The 22,403-nt window shown below is 41.8% G+C and overlaps 1 protein-coding gene across 4 annotated transcripts in view; it reads right to left on the reverse strand.

Moving 5' to 3' along the window:
- The window catches only part of INVS (inversin), a 153,355-nt gene that overhangs the window by 29,397 nt on the left and 101,555 nt on the right, over nt 1-22,403 (reverse strand). For 3 of the 4 annotated variants that reach the window (XM_087419402.1, XM_087419401.1, XM_087419400.1), the window contains exons 13-14: nt 11,920-12,206; nt 122-839 (exon numbers count right to left, since the gene is read on the reverse strand). In XM_087419402.1, coding sequence (XP_087275528.1) covers nt 122-839; nt 11,920-12,206 — 1,005 coding nt within the window. The remainder of the gene's footprint in view (nt 1-121; nt 840-11,919; nt 12,207-22,403) is intronic. The other variant, XM_087419404.1, reaches the window with a different exon arrangement.

The following is a 22,403-nucleotide window of genomic DNA, read 5'->3' on the forward strand; positions in this document are numbered from 1 at the left end:
GTAGGCTCAATAAAATTGGCCTTGTCATGGCAGCACATGGAATTCACTAGAAAATATCATAGAGCACAGGGTATTGGGACAACCACGGGACCAGAGATGCTGTGGCACCCCGTCTTCCTACCTTCTCCAGGCCCGCTGGATGACTGCTGCTGCCTTGTTCTTTCTGCGAAACAGCTCTTTCCTGCTTCTTTCTCTCTGGATTATCTGCAGCCGCAGCTCTAGGGGGAGAAGGTCAATATTCACGCTCTGTGCAGAGAGGGGACCAGGTGCTGGATCAGTCTCCTTAGATATCTGAGCGTCCTCAGACAGGGTGGATGTCCCCAGCTTCCTGACTCCTGACCTCAACACCTCTGTGGTCTGTGGCGAATCTGAGTAGATCCCTCCTGTGAGCTTGTCCTGTGTCACTTTGTTTCTTGGTGTCCGATGGTGGAGAGGATTCTGCCCGGCATGGACCACCTCCCCCTTGGCACTGCCAGGCCGGCTAGAACCAGCCGGGGAGCACCTTCCTCCTCTGAGCTCTTGCATGCGCCTTTTCTGGGAGGTACCTTTGGCCTTGGGTGCCGTGTTGTGCCGCTGACCAGGCTTCCTGTGGCCATCCTGCTGTAGAAGGCTTGCAGCTGCCCCACTGAGGTCCTCTCCTTTCTCCTCAGGCCCAGCCCCCCTGATGCAGGAGGGCTGCTTCCAGAAGCCTTTCCCTTTGTCACACCGCTGCTCGCCAACTGTCTCACCTCTGGATTTCTCAACAGAGGACACTCCTGGATGTCTGTTTCCATTGTTGCCTTCATTGGGGCTGAAGTGGACACTGGCTGATCGGCCTTTAGAATGTTCTCTGGATGTTTCTTGGGGAGACAAGGAAAGGGGGGAAGAATATTTATTGTCCAAAACTTGCACAGTAGGGCATTTCTGCTCATTTTGTCACATAAAATATTCAGACTTGTCCTACAGCATCACCATGATAGTGGTAATTCTCATTAGAAAAAAACTGTTTAATGTCTACTTCTAGCAATGGTAGGTTAGATAACCTGAAAGACTTCCCACTACAAGTCCCTAGAAATGCTGACTAAATATAATAGACATCCTTTTAAAAGCACCACAGTGCCTTCGAGAAAAATAAGGGAAATCCCTGGGGGCCAAAAACAAAGAGAAAACTGAAAATCAGGAGCAGTAAGTGTGTGAGCTGATCTACCGACTGCCCAGGCAGGTGGCAGTGGCGGAGCGGGCGTGGTTGGTCTTATTAAATATCTGGTTGTGCTTTAATGTCCAGATAAGAAAAGAAAATGAGGCCTTGCAGGCAGGAAGTTAACTAGAACCAAGACCCTGCATGAAGCCAGGACTTGGAGGTGGTATACAGTTGGGAAATGATGGCCCAGATAAAAAATCTGCTTGACAAGGAAGTTTGTTTCAGCCTAGGTTCTGGAAGGCAGAAAGAGTCTCGCATGAGAATTTGAGGCCAAAATTCTGTATCTTACATGAGTTTGGTATTCATTTATTCTCAACTCATAGGAAAAATTAATATAAAAACTGGTCTCAGGATGGTGGTATTGCAGTATGCCCCATAGGACAAACACAATCTTGCTTTAGTGTGGCAGGCCCTCAACTCAGGGTGCACAGAGGCATCCTCTTGAAAATGACTTCACAATCCAAAATTGTAAAATGCACGAGGAAACAATCTACTATGAGTGACAGTTAACAGACACAATAGTAAGATCGGATCAGCAAGAACTTCAGCTAATAGAACAGTGTGTGCGCACACACAGACACACACAAACTGATTAAACACAAAGGAAATTTAAAATATGAGAAAAGGGGGCTGGTCCCATGGCCTGGTGGTTAAGTTCGGCACGCTGTGCTTTAGCAGCCATGCTATGGTGGTGACCCACATACAAAACAGAGGAAGATTGGCAGATGTTAGCTCAGGGTGAATCTTCCTCAGCAAAAAATTATATATATATGAGAAAAGAAGAGATATATTTGAAAAAGAACTAAATACAACATTTAAAATGAAAAATTTAGTCTCAATGTAAAAAGCAATGAAGGAACTTCTGCTTCTGTAATGGCAGAATTGAGGCATACTCACCACTCAGGACAACAGAAAAGTCGAACACAATATTACAAACCACCTGATTGAAGACATCGAAGAGCTAACAAGTCAGAAAAAAATATGGGGCCAAGATCCAGGAGAATCAAGTAACCAACAGAGATGAGCAAGGCATTTGGGGCTACATATCCCTAGGGGAATTGGCCCCCTGAGGTTTCAAGAACAAAACTTGGAGACGAGATCCTGCCACGAAGCATTCTTTTGGACTGGGGCCCTGGAAGGCTATGTTTTAGGAGAAAAAGTGAACTGGTAGTAGATTGACTCTTGCAGGGAGTGAAGCCCAGCTTTGCATCATCTCAGTTCTGGAAACTGGATTAAAGTGATCTTGGATTGCTCATGTTCCTAAATGCCTGACAGAAGCCAATGTAAATCCCCTCTGGAGGAACATCATCCTAGGCCTCAAGTTATTTCTATAATTTTTTATATTCAATGTCCAGCACTCAATCAAAAATATACAGGGAGATGAGGAGACAAAATTTAGAGAGAGAGAGAGAGAACAGACAAAACAGTCACACAGGTTATCCAGATAATGTGTTCTCAGAAACAGACTTCAAAATAACTGTTATTAAGTGCAAAAGAGTATCTAAACTACGGTACTCTGTATGTAAGAAAGAAGGGGATATAAGAAAACATATGTGTATCTGCTCATTTGTACAAAAGAAACATAGAAAGGATAAACCAGAAACTGAAGAGATTGGGTACCTAAGGGGATGGGGTGGGAAAGGGACAGAATGAAGAGGGAAATGGGAAGCGGGTAGTCGGATGAGGAGGGAGCAACACCTCTCTGAGCATACATTTTTGTATAGTGACTCTTAGAACCATTATAATGTTTCACACAAACCAAAAAGAAAAACCCCACACAATTAATTAAAACAATAATGAGATACCACTACACACCTATTAGAATGGCAAAAATCAAAAACACTGACAACACCAAATGCTGATGAGGATGTGGAGCAACAGGAACTCCATTCCCTGCTGGTGGAATGCAAAAACAGTATGGCCACTGTGGAAGACAGTTTGGCGGTTTCTCACGAAACTAAACATTCTCACTATATGATCCAGTAATTGTGCTCTCTGGTATTTCCCCAAATGAATTAAAAACTTATGTCCAGCCCAAAACCTGCACATGAATGTTTATAGTAGCTTTATTCATAATTGCAAAAATATGGAAGCAACTAAGATATCCTTCAGTAGGTGAATAGATAAATAAATTGTGTACATCCAGACAATGGAATATTATTCAGCACCAAAAAGAAATGAACTAAAAATGAAATGAGTGCTAAAAAGAAATGAGCTATCACACCATGGAGGATAGTCCTCAGTGAAATATGACTTCACTTGTATATTACTAATGCATATTACTAAGTGAAAGAAGTCAATCTGCAAAGTCTACATACTGCATGATTCCAACTATATGACATTCTGGAAAAAGGCAAAACTATAGAGACAGTAAATGGATCAGTGGTTGCCAAGGGTGTGGGGAGGGAGGGATGCATAGGCAGAGCACAGAGGATTTTTAGGGCAGTGTGATGGTTAATTTTATGTGTCAACTTGACTGGGATAAGGGATGCCCAGATAGCTGGTAAAACTATCTCTGGGTGTGTCTGTGAGGGTGTCTCCAGAAGAGGTTAACATTTAAATTGGTAGACAGAGTAGAGCGGACTGCCCTCACCCATGCAGGTGGGCATCATCCAGCCCGTTGAAGGCCTAAATAGAACCAAACGGTGGAGGAACAGCGAATTTGCTGTCTCGGCTTGAGCGGGGACATCCATCTTCGCCTGCCCTCAGACACAGGTGCTCTTGCTTCTCAGGCTTTCAGACCTGGACCAGGACTTACACCATCAGCCCCCTGATTCTCAGGACTTTGGACTCAGACTCACACCATCTGCTCTGCTGGTTCTCAGCCTTTGGACTCACTGAACCACACCACCAGCTTCCCTGGTCCTCCAGCTTGCAGATGCAGATCATGGGACTAAGCCTCCATAATCAAGTGAGCCAATTTCTACAAAAAATCTCCTCTGTTATATATATATAGCCTGTTGGTTCTGTTTTTCTGGAGAACGCTGACTAATTCTATATGCTACTAAAATGATGGATACAAGCCATTATACATTTGTCAAACCCACAGAATGTACAACACCAGGCATGAACCCTCATGTAAACTATGGACTTTGGGTGATGATGTTGTATCAGTGTAGGTTCATCAGGTGCAACAAATGTACCACTCCGGTGCAGGATGTTAATAGTGGGGGAGTATGTGTGTATGGGGGCAGGGGTATATGGGAACTCTCTGGACTTTCTGCTCAATTTTGCTGTGAACCTAAAACTGCTCTAAGAAGTAAATTCTATTAAAAGGAAAAAAAGAGAACAATAATAAAGAGACTGCTAGATATTATTAGATACTATTAACTAGTAGTGATAAAAATAATGTGATTGGGTATTAATATAGATAGATCAGTGAGAAAGAATAGAAAGCTAACAATATACCCCATATATAAAAATACATAATAAAGAGAGAATTTTGAATGGGGAGGAGACGAGTTGCTCGGAGCCCCTGGCCAGGAACCCAGTGGGGGATGCTGCGCTCCTCCAGAAGTCGTTGTTCACAGAGCCCGCTGCCAGTGTTGCAGCTCTGGATTATTCCACATATATGGCTAGAAAAACTGCTTATTCTCTAAATAGAAATCACTAGATTCCAACGTCTCTATATAAAATTAAATATGAGATAGTAAAAACTGGAAAATACATGTGTTTATTAGATCCTAAATTGGGAAAAACCTTTTCTTAGCATAAAACCACAAGGAGAAAAATCTCAAGAGAAAAAATTAAACAGAATTAAAAGGTAAACTAAAATAAAACATTCATTATATATAATAGACAAAGGTTACTATCCTTATTATATAAAGAGCTTTCAGAAACATTAAGAAAATGAAAAGCCAATATAAAAATTGACAGAGGTCATCAGTGAACAATCCAGAAAATAAATACACAAAGCTAATAAAAATATGGCAAAATTCCATCCTGCTAACTAGGATTCAGTAAAACCATTATTTGTCTAAATGTTTGGAGAGAGTTTTTTGTTTTTTGCTTTTGAAAAAGTGAGACAACATTCTGCAACCTTCCTGGAATAAAATTTGGCAGCATGTTTAAAGAGCCATAAAAATTAGAAATGTACACAAAAATTTATATGAAAGACTATTTAGTTTATATGTCCCACAACACAGACATGATTAAACAAAACAGGTTGTATTCATAATCTGATATAATACTAAGCATTTAACACAATACTAACATTTTTGTTGAAAACAAAGAGATAATGTAAGGAGATCTCAAAACAGTATGCCCACAATCTTCTGACCTACAGAAAAAAAAAAGTTCTACTAGAAGGATTTGCACCAAAGTGAAAAAAGTTGTTTATCTTAAGATTAAGGAGAATTTTTACTTTCTTCTTTGTTCTTTTCTCTGTTTTTAAAATTTTTTGTAATGTACATTAATTTTATCATTAAGAAAAAATGTCATTTTCTGTTTAAATAAAAAGTACCCAACCACAAGAAAAAAAGCACAACAATTAAAATCAACTAAGATGTGGGAGAGAACCCAAAATGGAATATAAACAATAACAAATAAACCTAACTGTGTTACAAATACATAAGGTAACCACACTAAAAAGTGAGGAAGGAAAGAACTGATCTAAGTAACCTGGTAAAACTATATTTCAGCTGAATATGATTAAGGACAAAAAGAAATGTATATAAATACTGTACTCTAGTTAGTAAGTTTGTTTCTCACAAGAGTATGGGTTAGCAATTCTGAAACTACTTCATGTGTATACTAGGATTGAACAAATAAGCATATATATCATAGATATATGATATAAGATCATAGAGCCAGATCTTTCACTGTTGGAGAAAACATTTCAAATAAAGAAAGAGAGAAGCTAGAATAAACCCTGTAGTGTTGAATGGAATTGGAAGTATCAGTATAAACTCATGGTGTGTATGTGTGGCTGTGTGTGTGTGTGTGTAATACACATATACACAGACAGATGCAGAAATAGATATAAGTATTTCTTAGCTCTGTTGATACGGCTTAGGAGCAATGACACTCCAATAGTAATATACCCACCTAGCACTCAGATCTTGGTTTCTAATATCATTCATCAACAAAAGGAATCTGGGTTCTTTGGAGAGGTGGCTGATTCCAGGGCCCTGAATGGGGAGTGATATGGAGATTTCATTTTGAAAAGACCAATCTGTTCACAGAGAGGAACATGGATTAGAGGAGTCAGAGTAGATAAGTAAGAACAGTTAGGAAGCTACTGTAATAGCCTGAGTCAGAGATAAAGGCAAGAAGATGCTAGGAAGACTACATGGTGGTGATGGTGGATGAGATAGAGAGAATGGAGATATATATATATATATATATATATATATATATATATATATATATATATATATATATATATTTAGGAGGTAAAGGTGACAAGACCTGGTGATAGATTGGATATGATGGTAAAGAAAAAGAAGATAATAATTAGATTTTACTCTGGAATTGAGCATACAGATGGATGAGTATGTCATTAACAAATATAGGGAGAAAGTTTCCATGAAATCATAGTCTGTCCTGTCTTGGATAGGTTGAGTTGGAGACGCCTTTGGGCCATCCAAGTGAGGACATAAGTAAATAACTGAGTATACACAATTGAAGCAAGGACAAGAGGGCAGGCAGTCTTTGGCATACAGGTGGTAACTGAATTTGTCGCCTTAGCCACTGTACATGCACCAAACGTAAGGGCCCACTTATACTCCCACCCGTCACCCCCACTCGCTCTGGCAGCCCATATGCTGAGAATAAGAAAACACCAGGACGGCCCTTAAAACAGTGAGTTTCTCCTCCACCAGACTCTCCTGAAAACCACACCGACTCAAAGACAACTTTATCTCACCACCTCCCACAAGCAATCTGCTACCAAGTCATCTCAATTCTACCCCCCCAGTCCATCCCCTACTCATCACTCTGCTGCTACCATGTCTAGTATAGGCCCTCTCTGGTCCTCCAAATCCATCCTCTACTCAGCCACAGGGATCTTTCTAAACACTATGTTTCCTTCCTCCCCCTCTTTTGAAATAATAATGAGGTTAATTATAATAACAGCTCATATTTATAGAGTGCTTGAGGCACTACGTTTAAATCTTTACATGGGTTATCTCATTAATGTTCACAATTTTCTAAGACAGGCATTATTGTCTCTTTTTTACAAATAAAGAAATGGAGGCTTGGAGAGGGTAAGTGACTTGCTCAAGATTACACAGCCAGTAAGTGGTACGGTCCCACTGTGAACCCAGGTTATTTGATTCTAAAGCTTATGCACTTAGACATCATGCTCTGCACTCATCATAAACCACAAGAAGAAAAGAATTACTATGAGAGAGAAGAAAGAAATCACTGCTGAGAGACCCTGGGCAAAACCCTCTTTCAGGGCCTCAGTTTCCTGACTTGCGTTGAGGCTGTAATAGATGCTCTCTAATGATCCTCCAGCTCTAACATTCTCTACATTCTCTACTCCTATGAGAAAGGATAAAGGAGAAAAAGAACGGGTCAATATTTCCCATCTCCGTGTTCCTGCTGGGATGTCGTCCCCACCCCTACCCCCCGCCGGCCCAAAAGTCTACACTGCCTGAGCACTGATTAGTTGAAGCAGCCATGACCCTTCTTTATGTGGCCAAACATAAAGTGGCTTGGGGTGTCTTTTGCCCAGTTATGCTGGGGTTTCCCAGGAATGCTATGCTAGAGAAGTTCTAGTCAATGGCTGGTCTTGATTCCTGGAAACATCTCCCTATTTTCCTTTGTACTCTGGCCTCTTAGGCAGGTCAATGAGGGCAAAAGCTGCCCATGAACTAGAGCTCCCTCTCCTTACATATGAATCAGGCTCATTGGCCTCCCTTCCTTCAACTCTCCCCAAAGTCTGGATGCCAGGCTTTCCTGGGGCTCCGTTTGCATATTTGAATCTGGCTCTTCCCAAAGGTCCCTTATTCAGGGCACTACTTCCCTCATTCCTCATCTCAAATGAATGAGGAGCTCCCCTGCTTCAGAATTGTTCTGGAACAGTAACTTTCAAATTTTTTTGACAATAACTCATACCAATGAATAAATCTTACATTTGTGGTCTCATACACACGTACGTGTACACACACATACACACAAACACACATATCTATGTACATAAACATACAACTGAAACAACTTATACCTTCATAATGTGCGATATACTTTGATATTTTCTATTGTAGTCTATTTCATGAACATTATCCTGGTCCAATCTACTAAATTCATTTCATGAACCCTACGGGGCTTGAGAATCATTATAAAACCATGTACTAGATCACCTTTCAACCAAAAGTGAGGAGAGGAAGCCTAACTAGTATCAATGTAATTAAAAGACAAAAGGATTGGTTATTAAAAACTGAAACTTCATGGATTTTTCAGGATGTGAGGTGACTCTCTCTGAATGTGATCAGGTCTACAGTAGATCTGATTGGTCCTGAGGCATAACTGTCTCAAGTGTCTTATAATAAGGCAAACACAAGCCACAATTACCCTGTGTAGTTGCAAGAAGTCTGAAATAACTGTGCTCCCCCTTCTCTCTGCTCTGAAGAGCACTGGATTAGGGGAAAAGACATTGTCCATTTGAAGTCGCACGGATTAAGTATAATTCCTGGGGTACAGAGTAAACCCCAAGCCAATCAAACTTCTTCTAAGAGAAGTCACGTCAAGAAGTATTTACCTATGTAACCAATATTGTGCTCACTGCTAGAAGAAAGATGCTGATGGTATGGTCCTTAGCATTAATTACAATTCAGTATGGCTGGCACATAGTGTGGGCTCAAAAACATATCTGAATGAAATGTGTGCATAAGTGATTTAGTGAACTGAGAAGAAGCAAAGTTTTGCCATAAAAAAGGGCCTCTGTTACAGAAAACATGAGTATATCCAAGAATACTCTTTCATGTCATGGTTAACAATCTGTCTTTCATCTCTGAATCTCAAGCACCTAGCTAGTACCACACAGCTATACATTCAACAAATATTTATTATATCTCTTATGTGCCAGATACCCTGCTAGGTGCTAGGGATACAGAAGTAAGAGACATATTGCTCCTTATGACAGATTGTTTAATGGCCAGATTCTTTTCATCCAAGTATGCACTCACCTTTGAAATGTGATTTTGCAACATCTTCCATCCAGAGGTAGAATCTATGCCTCCATGCCCTTGAATCTGGGCTGGCCTTGTGACTTGCTCTGATCAACAGAATGTGGTAGAAGTGATGTGACAATTCTGGAGCCTAGGCTCAAAAGGGTTTGTAGCTTCTGGCTTCTCTACCTCAGAGTGCTGCCCTGAGAACGATACGCAAGGAAGATGGTCTAACCTACTGGAGGATGAAAGGTCACGTAGAAGAGAACTGAGACACCTTAGCCAACAGCCAGCACCAATTGCCAGACATGTGAAGGGAGCCGTCTTGGACTTTCCAGCCCAGCCAACCTTCTAGCAGCCACATGAGTAAGGCCAGGTGATCCAGCAGAGGAACTGCCCAGCCAACCCACAGAATTGTGAGAAATCACAGATTGTTGTTGTTTTAAGCCACATAGTTTTGGGGGTGGTTTTTTATGCCACAAGAGCTAACCAACGCAGAAACTGATACCTAAAAAAGAGAGGTGCTGGCCTAACAAAAACCTAAACCCCATGGAATTGACTTTGGGACTGGCTGGTGAACACAAGCTAGAAAGGCAATGAAGAGACTGTTAGTGCAGGCTGGAAGAGCAGAGAAGAGATTGCTTCTGGAGTCTGGAGAAAGGTGAACCGTGTTATTTGGTGGCACAATGACTGGCACTTTTTATCCATATGGATAGAGGGAATGTTATATGCAAAGGCCCCAAGCTAAGAAAGAACTTGAGGAAATTCAACATGGCTGTCATATCATGGGAGTCTAGTTAATGCTGGTTGAATGAATAAATGAATACATAACAAAGCATCACACCATCCTTAAGGTATACTCTGCTGATGCACTGTCACTGTAAAGTGGGTTATGGAATTATAGTCTGGAAATGTTTGTGGTCACTCATGTATACTTTTGTGTAGTTGTTCTTAACAAGATCAGCAGTGTGGTTTAAAAATAGTAGTTATTGAAGACCTACTATGGGTCATGGGCTATAACAAGTATTCTATATTAATTATTTTATTTCTATTCATAACTGCCTTACAGGGTAGAGAGTGTAATTTATAGCTAAGGAAATTGAGGTTCAGAGATAGATTGAATTGTCTAAGCCCTGAATTAGGTGACCATCAGATTCTAGAGACCCTTTCTGGGGTCCACAAGGTCAAAACTATTTTCATAATAACACTAAGACATTATTTGCCTTTTGCACTGTGTTGGAATTTCTGGAGGGTTCTTACCATTCCCTAACCGATAAGAATGGCTCAATGTACCCAAATTGCTTTGTGCAAATAATACAGCTTATGCTGAATACCTGCTTTGCTTGTGGGAGTCTGGAATTTTGGTCCATGCTAGGCAGAGGGTACCTACGTGATTGACCCTAATAAAAATCCTGGAGTCCTAGGTCTAGGTTGCTTCCTGGTACACAAAATGTTGTCTAGCTGGTTGTTACAATTCATTGCTGGAGGAATTAAGCACATCCTGTGTGACTCCACTAGAAGAGGCTCTTAGAAGCTCACATCTGGTTTCCTCCAGACTTCGCTCCACGTGCCTTTTCCCTTTGCTGATTTTGCTTGGTCTCCTTTTGTTATAATAAATCATAGCTATGAGTACAACTATATGCTGAGTCTTGTGAGAACTCCCAGCCAGTTACTGAACATAGGGGTGATCTTGGGCATCTTCAACACACTAAGCAATATCCAAACAAGATAAACTCCAAAAATCCACGCCCAGACACATCATATTAAACTACTAAAACACTAAAGGTAAAGAAAAAATCTTGAAAGCAGCCAGAGAGAAATGACATGTTACCTAGGAACATTACCAAGGAACACCAATTTGAATGACAGTGGATTTCTCATCTGACACCAGGGAGGGCAGAAGGAAGTGGCACAGTCTTTTTCAAGGGCTAAAAGAAAAGAACTGCCAACCGTGAATTCTAGATCTGATTTAACAATTCTTCAGGAATGAAATAAAAACATTCTTAGACAAAGGAAAACAAAGAAGTTGTTGCTAGCAGAGCTACCCTTAAACATTGGCTAAAGACAGTTCTTCAAACAGAAAGGAAATGATAAAAGAAGGAATCCAGAGGACCAGGAAGATGAAACAACAGAAAAACAGAAATAAGGGTACGCAAAATAGACTATCCTTTTCCTCTTGAGTTTTATAAATTATATTTGATGATTGAAACAAAAATTATAACACTATCTGATAAGCAAGCAATGATAGTTAAAAGTGGGGAAAGTATAGGTACCTAAATGGAAGCAAAGTTTCCACATTTCACTCAAAGCAGCAAAATGTTGATACTAGTAGACTACCATTGTTATACTCAGAGCAACCACCACGAAAACTATAGAAAGAGATATTCTCAAAAACACTATAAATCCATCAAGATGGAATGCTAAAAGATGTTCAAGTAACCACAGGAAGGGAGGAAAAGAGAAACAGGAATGAGAACAGGAAAGAGAAATACATAGAAAATAAATAATAAAATGGCAGGCTTAGGTGCTGACATAATTGCCTTAAATGTAAATGGTCTGAATACACCAGTCAAAAGAGCCCACAGTCCATAGGTTGGCATCAGATAACAAAGGCAATTCACCTACCATTTGGCTTTCTGGGGTCTGTTCCCTGCACGTCTGGGGAAAGATGCTGCTCCTTTCGGTGGGCTCTGCTTGGAGACCCTCTGCCTGGAGACTCTCTGCAGGCTCTCTGCTCAGGGCCCTGGGCCACGTCGCTGGTGGGAGGCTGTTTGCTGGGGGCCCCGCTCTGCTCGCGGGGTTCAGCCTGGGTGTTGGGCGGACAGGGAGGGGCTTGGGGTCTGCAGGAATCTGGGCTCAGCCTTCCCTTCTGCTGTTCTGCCTCTCTTCGCTTGTTTTCCTCCTCCCGCTTCCTGGAAGCAAAGCCAAGGAGGAAGAGGAGAAAATTAAAAGAGGGTCACTCACTCAAGTGTTCCTGAGTGAGACTTAAATTTTAAGAGGAGGTAACACATCACCGGAAGGATTTGGAAATTCACATTTTCTGGAAGCAGTCTTTTCTCCAGGCCTCATAGCTCAAAAGATGATGGAGCTGAAAAGAATCTTATAGCTCGACCTTTGCAGTGTTGAGACACACATGACAGATAACCAGGGAACTTTTTTGTGAGACATAACACAATCCCAAGGTGTCTGTGCCCCAAGCCTCTTCTTCTATTTCAGAAAGTCCATCAGAATGCAACTGAGCATGACAGTCACAGGGATAACCTTTAATTTTCTCTATTTATTAAAAAAGACCAATGGCAAACCTTAATTATTATATGAAAAAATTACTCATAAAGTACCTCGCAACTGATTTTAATACACCTGTGACTTGTAATACTACCATCGGGAGCTCCAGCTAAGGGGTCAAAACCACTTATTGTACAGATGTGGTCCAGAAGGTAGGATGGGTTTCAAAAAGTCACACGCAAGTAGCTGGTGGCTAAGCTGGAACTTTTGGGTACAACAGAAGAGAAGGGCTGGCGAGGAGAGGCCAGGTCTAGAAATGAGTGGCAGTGTGAGGCAGGTCCAGAAGGGGGTGAGAGGCTTGAGGACAAAGGGTTGAGTTAAGGACAGGATTTGTTTGACTGATGCCATTAATTTGTAGGGATTTCCAAAGGAAAGAAAGGAGGAAGAAAGGAGGACATTTTCGGAGCCTCTCCTGTGCTGGGCACTGAGGACCACAGAGGTTAGCTCTCCCTTGAGGAAGCTTCTGCCCAGAGGGGGCCAGCTTAGGAAAACAAAGACCTAACATATAATGGAAGAAATGTTATAATAGTGTGCTTGCACAGAGGAAGTAGTGATTTTGTCTGTAGGAATCCAGAAGGTCCCAGCTGTTGATTCTCAAAGATGTGAAGGAGTGTGCCAGGCAGATAGGTGGGAATGAGGATTTCAGTCTGAGGGAGCAGTCTGGGCAAAGGCAAATAGTATGGAAAAATAGCCTCTGATCTTTGAACGGTGCATGCTTTACACTGCAGCACCCAATCCACATTTGCTGCCCCAGTGATTCACGGCTACTGCTCAGGAAGAGAACTGGGGAGCCACTGAGAGGTTCAGTTTAAAGTAGAATGATCAGGGGTGCAGTGGAGAGAACGCTGTACTGGAAGTATAGGGATTTTTCTGGTCCTGCCTGTGCCAATAACCACAAAATGACCTCAAGTGAGTCACTCTTCTCTCAGAGACTCAGTTTCCCCAGGCCTACCACTTACATGATGGCTTATAATACAGAATTGATTTAGGGGTCTGTTTGGAAACCAGACGTCTTTATAAAATCTGGGATATCTTTTGTAATGAGAGGGAGAGATGTCTTTTATCGCAGCAGCTGGTATCAGAGTGCCTCTTGAGGGAGACCTTGTTAGACAAAGACTCTAATAAGCTTGGGGACAGGACTGAGGGCTGGCAGAAGGTGAGACCTTCAGGGCCTAGGTGGTGACGGGCTCTGAGGCTCCAGAGAAGAGGGCTGCTCTGTCATGACACAAAGAATTTGTTTGTAGCTCCTGACAGGGAGGGAGGAGATGAAAGAACGAGAGAGAGCAGGGAGGGCGAAGACAGGGAAGATGAAAGACGGGTACTGTGCAGACAAGGGCCAGGGCAGAGAGGATCCTCCCCCTGAGAGGCGAGAGAAAAGGACTTCAGATCTGTGCTCCTCACACTTAAATGAACTGAATCTCCTGAGGTCTTGCTAAAATCGAGATTCTGATCTAGCAACCCCGGGGTGGGGCTCAGCATTCTGCATTTCTAACAAGAACCCAGGTTATACAGGTGCTGCTGGTCCTCGGACCACACCTTGAGGAGCAAGACTTAAGAGAAGACGGAAAGTCTCATATGGACTGTTAACTATACCATTACGGGATAGGAAATGTGATTCTCCTCAAGAACACCAACTTTTTGTAGGATCTGCCATGCTCAGACATGCTCTTTTATAGGCAACCTGACAAGTCACAGAGCTAAGATACCAGACATGGAAGCAAGAGCTGAGGCAGAAACCTAAGCCCCCCAAAAGTCATAGAATTCAGATTTCCACAGCCTGTGGAATTTAAAGCAAAGGTTATTTAGATCTGAAGGGACAGGGAAGACCCAGGTGATAGATATAAAACCTTGTCAACTTAACTCCCCCTTCTGAAGGTCTTTCTTCTTGTGTGAAGCCCCTGATCTGGGTCCAAGCTTGCTTATCTAGCAGTTTCCCACTGAGCCCCACCCCAGAGCAAGTGGCCAGATGGGTGGTGCTGACTCCTGCACAGCTCTCATGTTTTTGACTCTGGTTTTGTTACTTTGCCAACTGCCGACACTCAAGCATGCTGCATGGCAATCGACAGGCCAGCTGGACCACACATGAGGTTTATATGGATGCTAGCAGGGGCCACTTCAGTGTGACCTGTCTGGGAGAAGGCTGCTTTTCAGAAGAAGGTGGAAGCATCTGGGTGGGTGAAGTGCTGCTAATTGATGTAATAGCCTTGCTCCTGGCAGGCAGAGGGAGTGCTGCTCTTTTTACTAGCACTGCTTTAAGAGAATATTGGTCCTTTAGACAGACACACACGTGGTTGTCTGGCTTGGCATCTACATGGATCTCACTGCCCTTAAGAGGGGTGTTGAGGTGATAAATTAGACTTCGTTATTTGAGTAGTCATTTCTCTTTCTTTCAGGAAACCAAACAGCTTTCCTTTTCAATTCCAAGAAGCCACTGTACGATCAGCCCCTGGGTGAACCCTGTCACTGCAGACCTTTCCTGGCCTCCAACCAAGGCAGCCACAGGACAAACAGGGGCTCCAGCATTTCAGAGTAATCAGGATGTCCAGAAAGCAGGGAGGCTCTGCCTTCTGGAGACTTCTTTGGATGGGGAGTTTTGCAGGGCGATGTTTTGTCATTTTGGTAGAGCTAAGTATGCAGATTCAGGAGAAAGAATGTAATCATCAGAATACATAATTAGACCCTCAGCTTATGAATAGAAGTAAATTAATGTTTTTAAAAAAATGATGCAGTTTGCACTTAACATAAATCTTCCAGGTGGCACGCAGCCCACAATTGTGAAGTTCTCCAGAGCTGTGGTTCTTGACATACAAGCAGTGATCCCCGGGGAGAAGGGTGGGATTATGATTAGGAGTTATGCATAACCTGCATCCTATTTTATCTATATTGCTGCCTTAAAACAACACCACCACACACACAGAGGATATATCCCCTGAGAGTAGAACATGATGCCACGTGCATGTGTCTCCCCGGGGAAAAAGGTCCAGAACCACAACTCATAGTCTAAGAGCTTGAAGGAACCTCAGTTTACTGAGGGTGACACTCTTGTTTGGTAGCTGAAGAAACTGAGGCAGAGAGATAAGTGACTTACCCAAGGCTGCTGAGGTAGAACTCAGCTGCTGTACCACTCCCTGTAAAATTCATATCGATGACAGAGTCGTTTTTTAAAATTTCACTTAATCTTCTTCCATCATTTAAAAACTGAATTGGGTCATATGAAGAAAATGGTAATGTCACATCAAAGTAACCATTAACAGCACTTCAAACTAGTTTCTAGTGTAGCTTTCAGTCCTAAATTCTCAGACTCAATAATTGTCCTGAAATTTATGGGTTTTTTTTTTCCTCCAACTAATTCATACAGGATGTCAAAGACCTTTAATCTTCATGGTAGGCTATGTTATAACTTGACCTATTTTTGTAAAGCTTAAGAAATAAATACCAGAAAAAGAACCAATGTTATTCTAGTTTATATGAAAAATTAAAGAGAAAAAAAAATCCCATTCATGACACAGCAAGTAACATTTTAGCATGACATTTATTAACACAGCAGAACCGTAATGTATAAAATAGTCCCACATTTTCCTCTACTTTTTTTATTATCTTAAGGGAAATTGGCCCAGCAACAGCTTTTGATGGGCTGCCAATTAGTCTGGTTTGCACTGTCTTTTCTAGAGCAATTTTTGCGGTTCCCCAGAGGCTCAGAGTATAAGAGGGTGAGAAAGTCAACTGAGGATCAGATCCTTGACAACATCTGCTTCCGGTCCTGTGCTCCACAGGGTGAAGGGGGTCTCCAGGTGATGGGCTGAAGGAACTGAGGCTGTTTCACCCATGGAAGAAAAGATTTAAGGGACATGTTGTTGCTGCAAATCTGTTTCAAAACCAGATCTAAGACCCAAGGATGGGAGATTTCTACAAATTACTAGCCTAGATGACTTTGCAAAAAAGGGCCACTGAGAAACTAAGGGATCAAAAGATTGCTTGATGTGCAGAGAACCAGATCAAGGGCAATAACTTAAATGACTTGAACGTCCAATGGCTTCAGCATCTCAGGACTGGATATGTCCGTTTGCACAATATGGCACAGATCCACCTCTGGGCCTGGAAAGTTTGAGTTGTGGAAGTTGATTTTTTTTCTACCCCACTATGTGGCTTCCACAAAGAGTTGTATTTGCCCAGTTTTAACAAGAAGAAATTAATTCTATCAGACACTGCAGAAACAAGTGGGCTCTTTCTCATCCCACGAGTATTCAAGTTTCCATTGCCTGAATACAGGACCTAAGAGAGACTTGAGAGATTTGATTAAAATGGTTTCCACAGAAGAGGGAGGCCTAGTTAGCTTGCACTGATTTAACTGGGCTTTGCCCTAATGCCATTCTTATTCATAGGCCTGGTGCAGGCTGGGGGCCAACTCATTTTCTTAACTTTCTCTGGTACTTAGGAGGATATTGGTATGCTCTGCTCTGTTAGCTTTGAGAGTAAGGGGAAGATTGTATTGAACTCTGTTGTAGAATTGATGATGGTGGCTTGGCACCACTCTTAACAATCACTGGAAGCAACACTGGCACAATTGAATAAGCAGTGGGTTAGGAGAAAAGCTGACTTGGGGCCTGGTTCTGCCACCAACAGTTACACTTATATGTATAAACCAGAAAATAGATAGCCATGCTGGCCTCTCAGATGGGGCTAGTGTCTGCAGACAGCCGCTAGCATAGGTGTGGCTGGTGGGATGATTCCCCTGAACCCAGCAATGGTAGGAACCCCGGCTTAGGGTAGGACTGAGATTCCTGTGCCAACTTTCTCCCTTCCCGGCTGTGTGATTTCAGCCAAGTTAACCTCTGTGTGTTATTCTCCCTATCTATGAAATGAGATTAAGGATAGTTGCCCTGTCTACTTTATTGGGTTATTGTACGGATTAAAAGCATTATGTATAAGAACTTGGTAAGGTGGAAAGTACTATATAAGTAGAAGTAATCATTACTTTTATATAGAGGTAAAGCTGTTCAGATAAAGCTGTGGAAGCCAATTACATCTCTCAAACCTCTCTTAGGTCCTATATTCATGGCAATGGAAACTTGAATACTCATGGAATGGGAAAGAGCCTGCTTATTTCTGTAGTGTCTGATAGAATCAATTTCTCCCTGTCAAAACTGGGCAAATCCAACTCTCTGTGGAAGCACACAGTGGGGTCTCATGTTCAAGCATATGCAGTGGTGAACCACTTTGCTCTAACATTTCTTTTTAAAATCATAAACCTGTCAAATGGTAACTTGCTCATATGGAGGGAGTTGGAAAACCTAATGCACAAATATATAAGCGCCAGTGTGCGTTGTTAGGATAAATGGTGTGTAAATGTGTTTGCTGCCTGCGTGAGGCAAACAAGTTAAAGTGGAACACTTATAGAGACTCACAGGATTGGAACTGAAGGAGACCTAACAGAGTATCTGGTTCCGCACTTCATTTGACAGAGGAGAAGACTAAGGCCTAGAATGATGAACTTCTCTAAGGCCTTAGATCCATGGCAGGGGCAATTATTGAACATTTATTACTAAATGCTTACTATATATCAAGCACTCTAAGGCACTGGAGATACGGAGATATATCACACAAGCCCTGCTCTCAAGGAACTGACAGTCTAGTGGGGAATCAGACCCATACATTTCTGCAACAGTGAGTTCTAGATGCGATGAGTGCTAATACAGAGGTATCTACACAGAGCTATGGGAGGACATGGGATGCAGTCACTAAATAAACTGGAAGAGGAAAAAGGCTACAAGAAAGAATGTCAAAATGAGAAAGGAGGGAGAGAAGGTTATTTCAGGTTGAGGGAACAGCATGAGCAAAAACTTGCCACCTAGCTCTCACAGACTCTAACTCAGAAGAGATTTTAGAGACTAGCTTTTTATATGATTTTTAAAATTACTTATATATTATCTTAGAGAGATGATAATTCAATTTCTGCTGGAACATTTCCAGTGAGAAGAAAGTGATTACCTCACAAGACAGAAAAGGCTTAGCTGTAACCTTTTCAGTTGGTATCGCATTGTATGTAGCGGGTCTGTCAGATTCTATCTCTTTATTGTCGCTGAGTAACAGGCCTAGGAATATTTGGTCTTTGACTTCCTCTCAAGGGAATCAAGGGAATAAGCAAATGTCATGTGTTTTAGGACCTTTGACTTACAGAATGTTAGAGCTGGAAAGGACCTCAGATATCATTTAGTTTAACAGTTTTTTTATCCCTCTGTGACTCATGGACTTTCTTTGAGAATGTGATAAAAATCTATCCTCTCCCCCAAAATAGATCCTCTCCCCTAAAATGCACAAATGCTCATGACACATGAAACGGTGCATACAGTTTCAGGGCATTCATGGAGCCCCAAAGCCCATCCTGGGTTAAGAAATCTTTTCATTTTACTGAGGGGACACTGAGGCTCAGAGAAGTGGAACAGCATGAAGTAGAATCATGGAAACAATTCTCCACAGGCCAGACCTCAGTATGAACAGAAGAGTCAGCCCTATGGGTCAATCCCGGAGAGAGGTGTTGATAGACTGAAGATGTTCAGGGGAGCAAGTGGCAACAGGGTCAATTATAAGGGAAAGGAGACCTGGGGTAGGAGTGGGAGCGTCTTCAGCAATTTAATTATCTGGAAGTCGGTTTATGGAAAAGGATTTAGATTTTTCTCCTTCACTTCAAGGGGTAGCTGTAAGACCAAAAGGTAGAAAAGAACTGCCAGACAGAACTGTCCACTAATGCAACGTGCTGCCTTGAGGGGTACAGAATTCCCTGTCACTTGACTTTTTGAGAACACAGAACAACATCCTGTAGAAAGGACTTAAGCATCACAAGCGTTTGAACTGGGTGACACAAACTGGACTTGATTAGATAATTCTAAGAGACACATTCAGTCTCATAGCTAGCCAGAATGAAGCTCAAGTCTTCCAGAAAGCACGGTAAGTAAGGAAGTGAAGAAAGTTCAGGATGGCTGAGACCTCAAGTGCGAGGGTGTGGGAGGGAGGTAGCAGTGGAGAGAAACGAGACTTGGAGATATAAGTGGAGGGAAAATGTTGAAGGCCTTACGTAGCACCATGCTGGTATTCAAGAATAATGGCCACTACAGAGGGGTGGGACAGAAGGATGAGAGCAAAAGGACATAAAAGGACATTTCAAGAGAGGAATGAACAGAATCAGTGGTGGCAGTACTAGCAGAGAAATACAGAGGTGAGAAGAGATGGGTTGTGGCGATGAGCTGTAGGTTTCCCACAGTGAGTCTGCAGTGGCAGTGACAACAGGACATGCAAATGGAAATGTCCAATGACCTGAGTGTTGGCAATGACAAAAGGACCGCAAAATGGAAATGCCCAGCAGGCAACGATGCTACGGGATTAGAGTTCCAGGAGGTCAGCCTGTGAGACAGAGGAAGGGGCTATCTACAGAGACGAAGTACTCAAGTTTTAAGAGTGGCTACATTTCAGTGGAAAAAAGGACAGCGTGAGGAGCAGTCTAAGGAGCCAGCCCGCAGGGCTGACCTCCATGTGGAGATGGTGTAATTGAAAAGATGTGAGAAGGAGGAGTCAGAGAGTTAGATGAGACCTGAGATTAGAGAGAGAGATAAAAACCTGGCAGAAAGGAAGCTTCAAGGAAGAAGGGTGATCAACATAAATACAGTCTTATTTTGGTGTGCATTCACGTGTGCTTTGGCAGGTAAATTACAGTAATGTTCATTTTGGCAACAACATAGGTGGTGCAGAATGAGTTATAAAGTGCTTTTAGATGGATTATAGGTATTTCTTGAATAGAATTTTCTAAAAACATGCCTTAGAAAATATGACTAAAACTTCTCTCTCTCTCAATTTCTCTATCAGTAAATTTGAAATCACTTTAAGTTTAATAACTACCTTCCACATCGTCGCTTTAAGGCAGGTGATTTCTGCCATCCTAACGTGATAACTGGGAAGGGTGCGCTGAGGTCAAATGATGTGCCTGCGTCACCTTAGTCAATGAGGCAGCAGCAGCAAGGACTGAATTTAACATTCTGATTTCTGCTCCTTAAAGCAAAAACCAAACACAATTAAACACTGACTCAGATTTTAGGAAATAACATTTGAGATATAAAATTAAAACAAATTAAATCAGTTCCTTCTCCATTTAAATGTTTCTCTTGGAGATCTATGCTACAATGGCGATAGGAGGTGATGGTTAAACTGTAAGAAACTGTTGACTTCCGATAATGACACCAATAAAGGAAAGACTGTGATTGAGAAAAAGTAAAGGAGATGATAATTTTTCACTTTGGGCAATTTCAAATATAATCACTGCAAGCACAGCTCCCATTTAAAAGCGTTTTTAAAACTTAACTTCAGAAACTAATAACCAAGAACAAAGAGGATCTATCTTCCTCGACAGTGAAATTAATTAGGATAACAACGAAAAGGGGGGTTGAGCTAGATGTTCCCTAAATCCCCTTGTCCTTTCAAACCCTCTGGCCTGGGAGTTACAAAAGGCCATGTCAGGTGAAAAAATGTAAACCACTACTTGATTTAAGCATGTCATTATTTGAAACCCCCTTCCTCCATATAGGAGATCTTCTGATAAATAGATTCTTAGTTCCCAGCTCTACACCGACTCAACAGCGGGCCAGTCCAAACTCTTGCCCCAGGCACATGGCCTCTGGGCAGGACCACAGGCAGAGGAGAGGAGGAAGAGGCTGAGATCACTTACAGTGAAGAAGGGGGTTTCTGCAGAACTGGAGAGTGCCTAGAATCAATTGGTCTAATTTGTCATGTTTTACAGATGGAGAAACTGAGGTCCAGAGAGAGAAATGCTGTGTTCAATTCATCGTAAGTAAACATCAGAGGCTGGATTTGAACCCAGGTCTTCTTTCCACTCAACCATAATGCTCCTATTCCACTGGGAAGGGAGTTTGGGGGCCAGGAGGACTCCTGGGTCCCCTCTCTCAATAACAAAGTGGAATGTGTTTGGATTAATACACTCCTTTTGGGGGACATACAAAGTCAGTCATGTTGCCTCTGCAGAGTGCCCCCTCATATTCAGGTAGTTATGACTTCAAATTCTGAAAATAGAGTCTCATACATTAAACTAGACTTTATAGAAACATCAGTAGAAGGAAATACAATATTCCATCCCTTGCAGAGAATATTTACTTGCAACTCAGGATAGTTTGTCACAAGTATTACCTACTTACAGTTGTCACTCACATGCAGAGAACTTTTATAAGAAGGCTAGAAAAAGAGACATGTAGAGGATTTAGGTTAATACTGGATTCCTTGGCAAAAGCGAAGAGAAGAGAGCATCACTAAGAAAACAGTGCAAGATAATATTTCCTAGGATGCCACCTGTTTTGGCAGCTTTAGAGTTACAGAAAATGACGTGTTTCTGTCAGTCTTGTCTACCAAAGGCTGACATTATGGTTGGCATTCCAATTCATAGTGGTAGTTAACTTCTCACTAAAATCGTTTATCCTGGCTTTTACTATTATTTTTAATAGTTATTTATTACACTTATGCTTCCCCCTTGTGGGCAAGATATGCAAGGATTCAAGAGTCGGAACAATTTGAAGATTTTCAAACATTCAAGATACAGCCAGGAAGTTATCCCTCAAGAATCTGCCTGCCATCTGCATCTTTATCATCAGAGGTTTTGGTATCTATACCTGCTAATGCAATACTTTCCTGCTATTTAAAATACCCAACACAGGTATCAAAGAAAAGGGAAACCAAAGCATAATCTAAAATCAATCATTTATGGTAAAATAATCAATGTATAATTAATAATAGGCACAAATGACTATTTTGCACATTTTGTATCATTA

The sequence above is a fragment of the Ceratotherium simum genome, chromosome 29 (genome assembly GCF_057802395.1).
Source record: "Ceratotherium simum simum isolate JZ-2026a chromosome 29, ASM5780239v1, whole genome shotgun sequence".
NCBI lineage: Eukaryota > Metazoa > Chordata > Mammalia > Perissodactyla > Rhinocerotidae > Ceratotherium > Ceratotherium simum.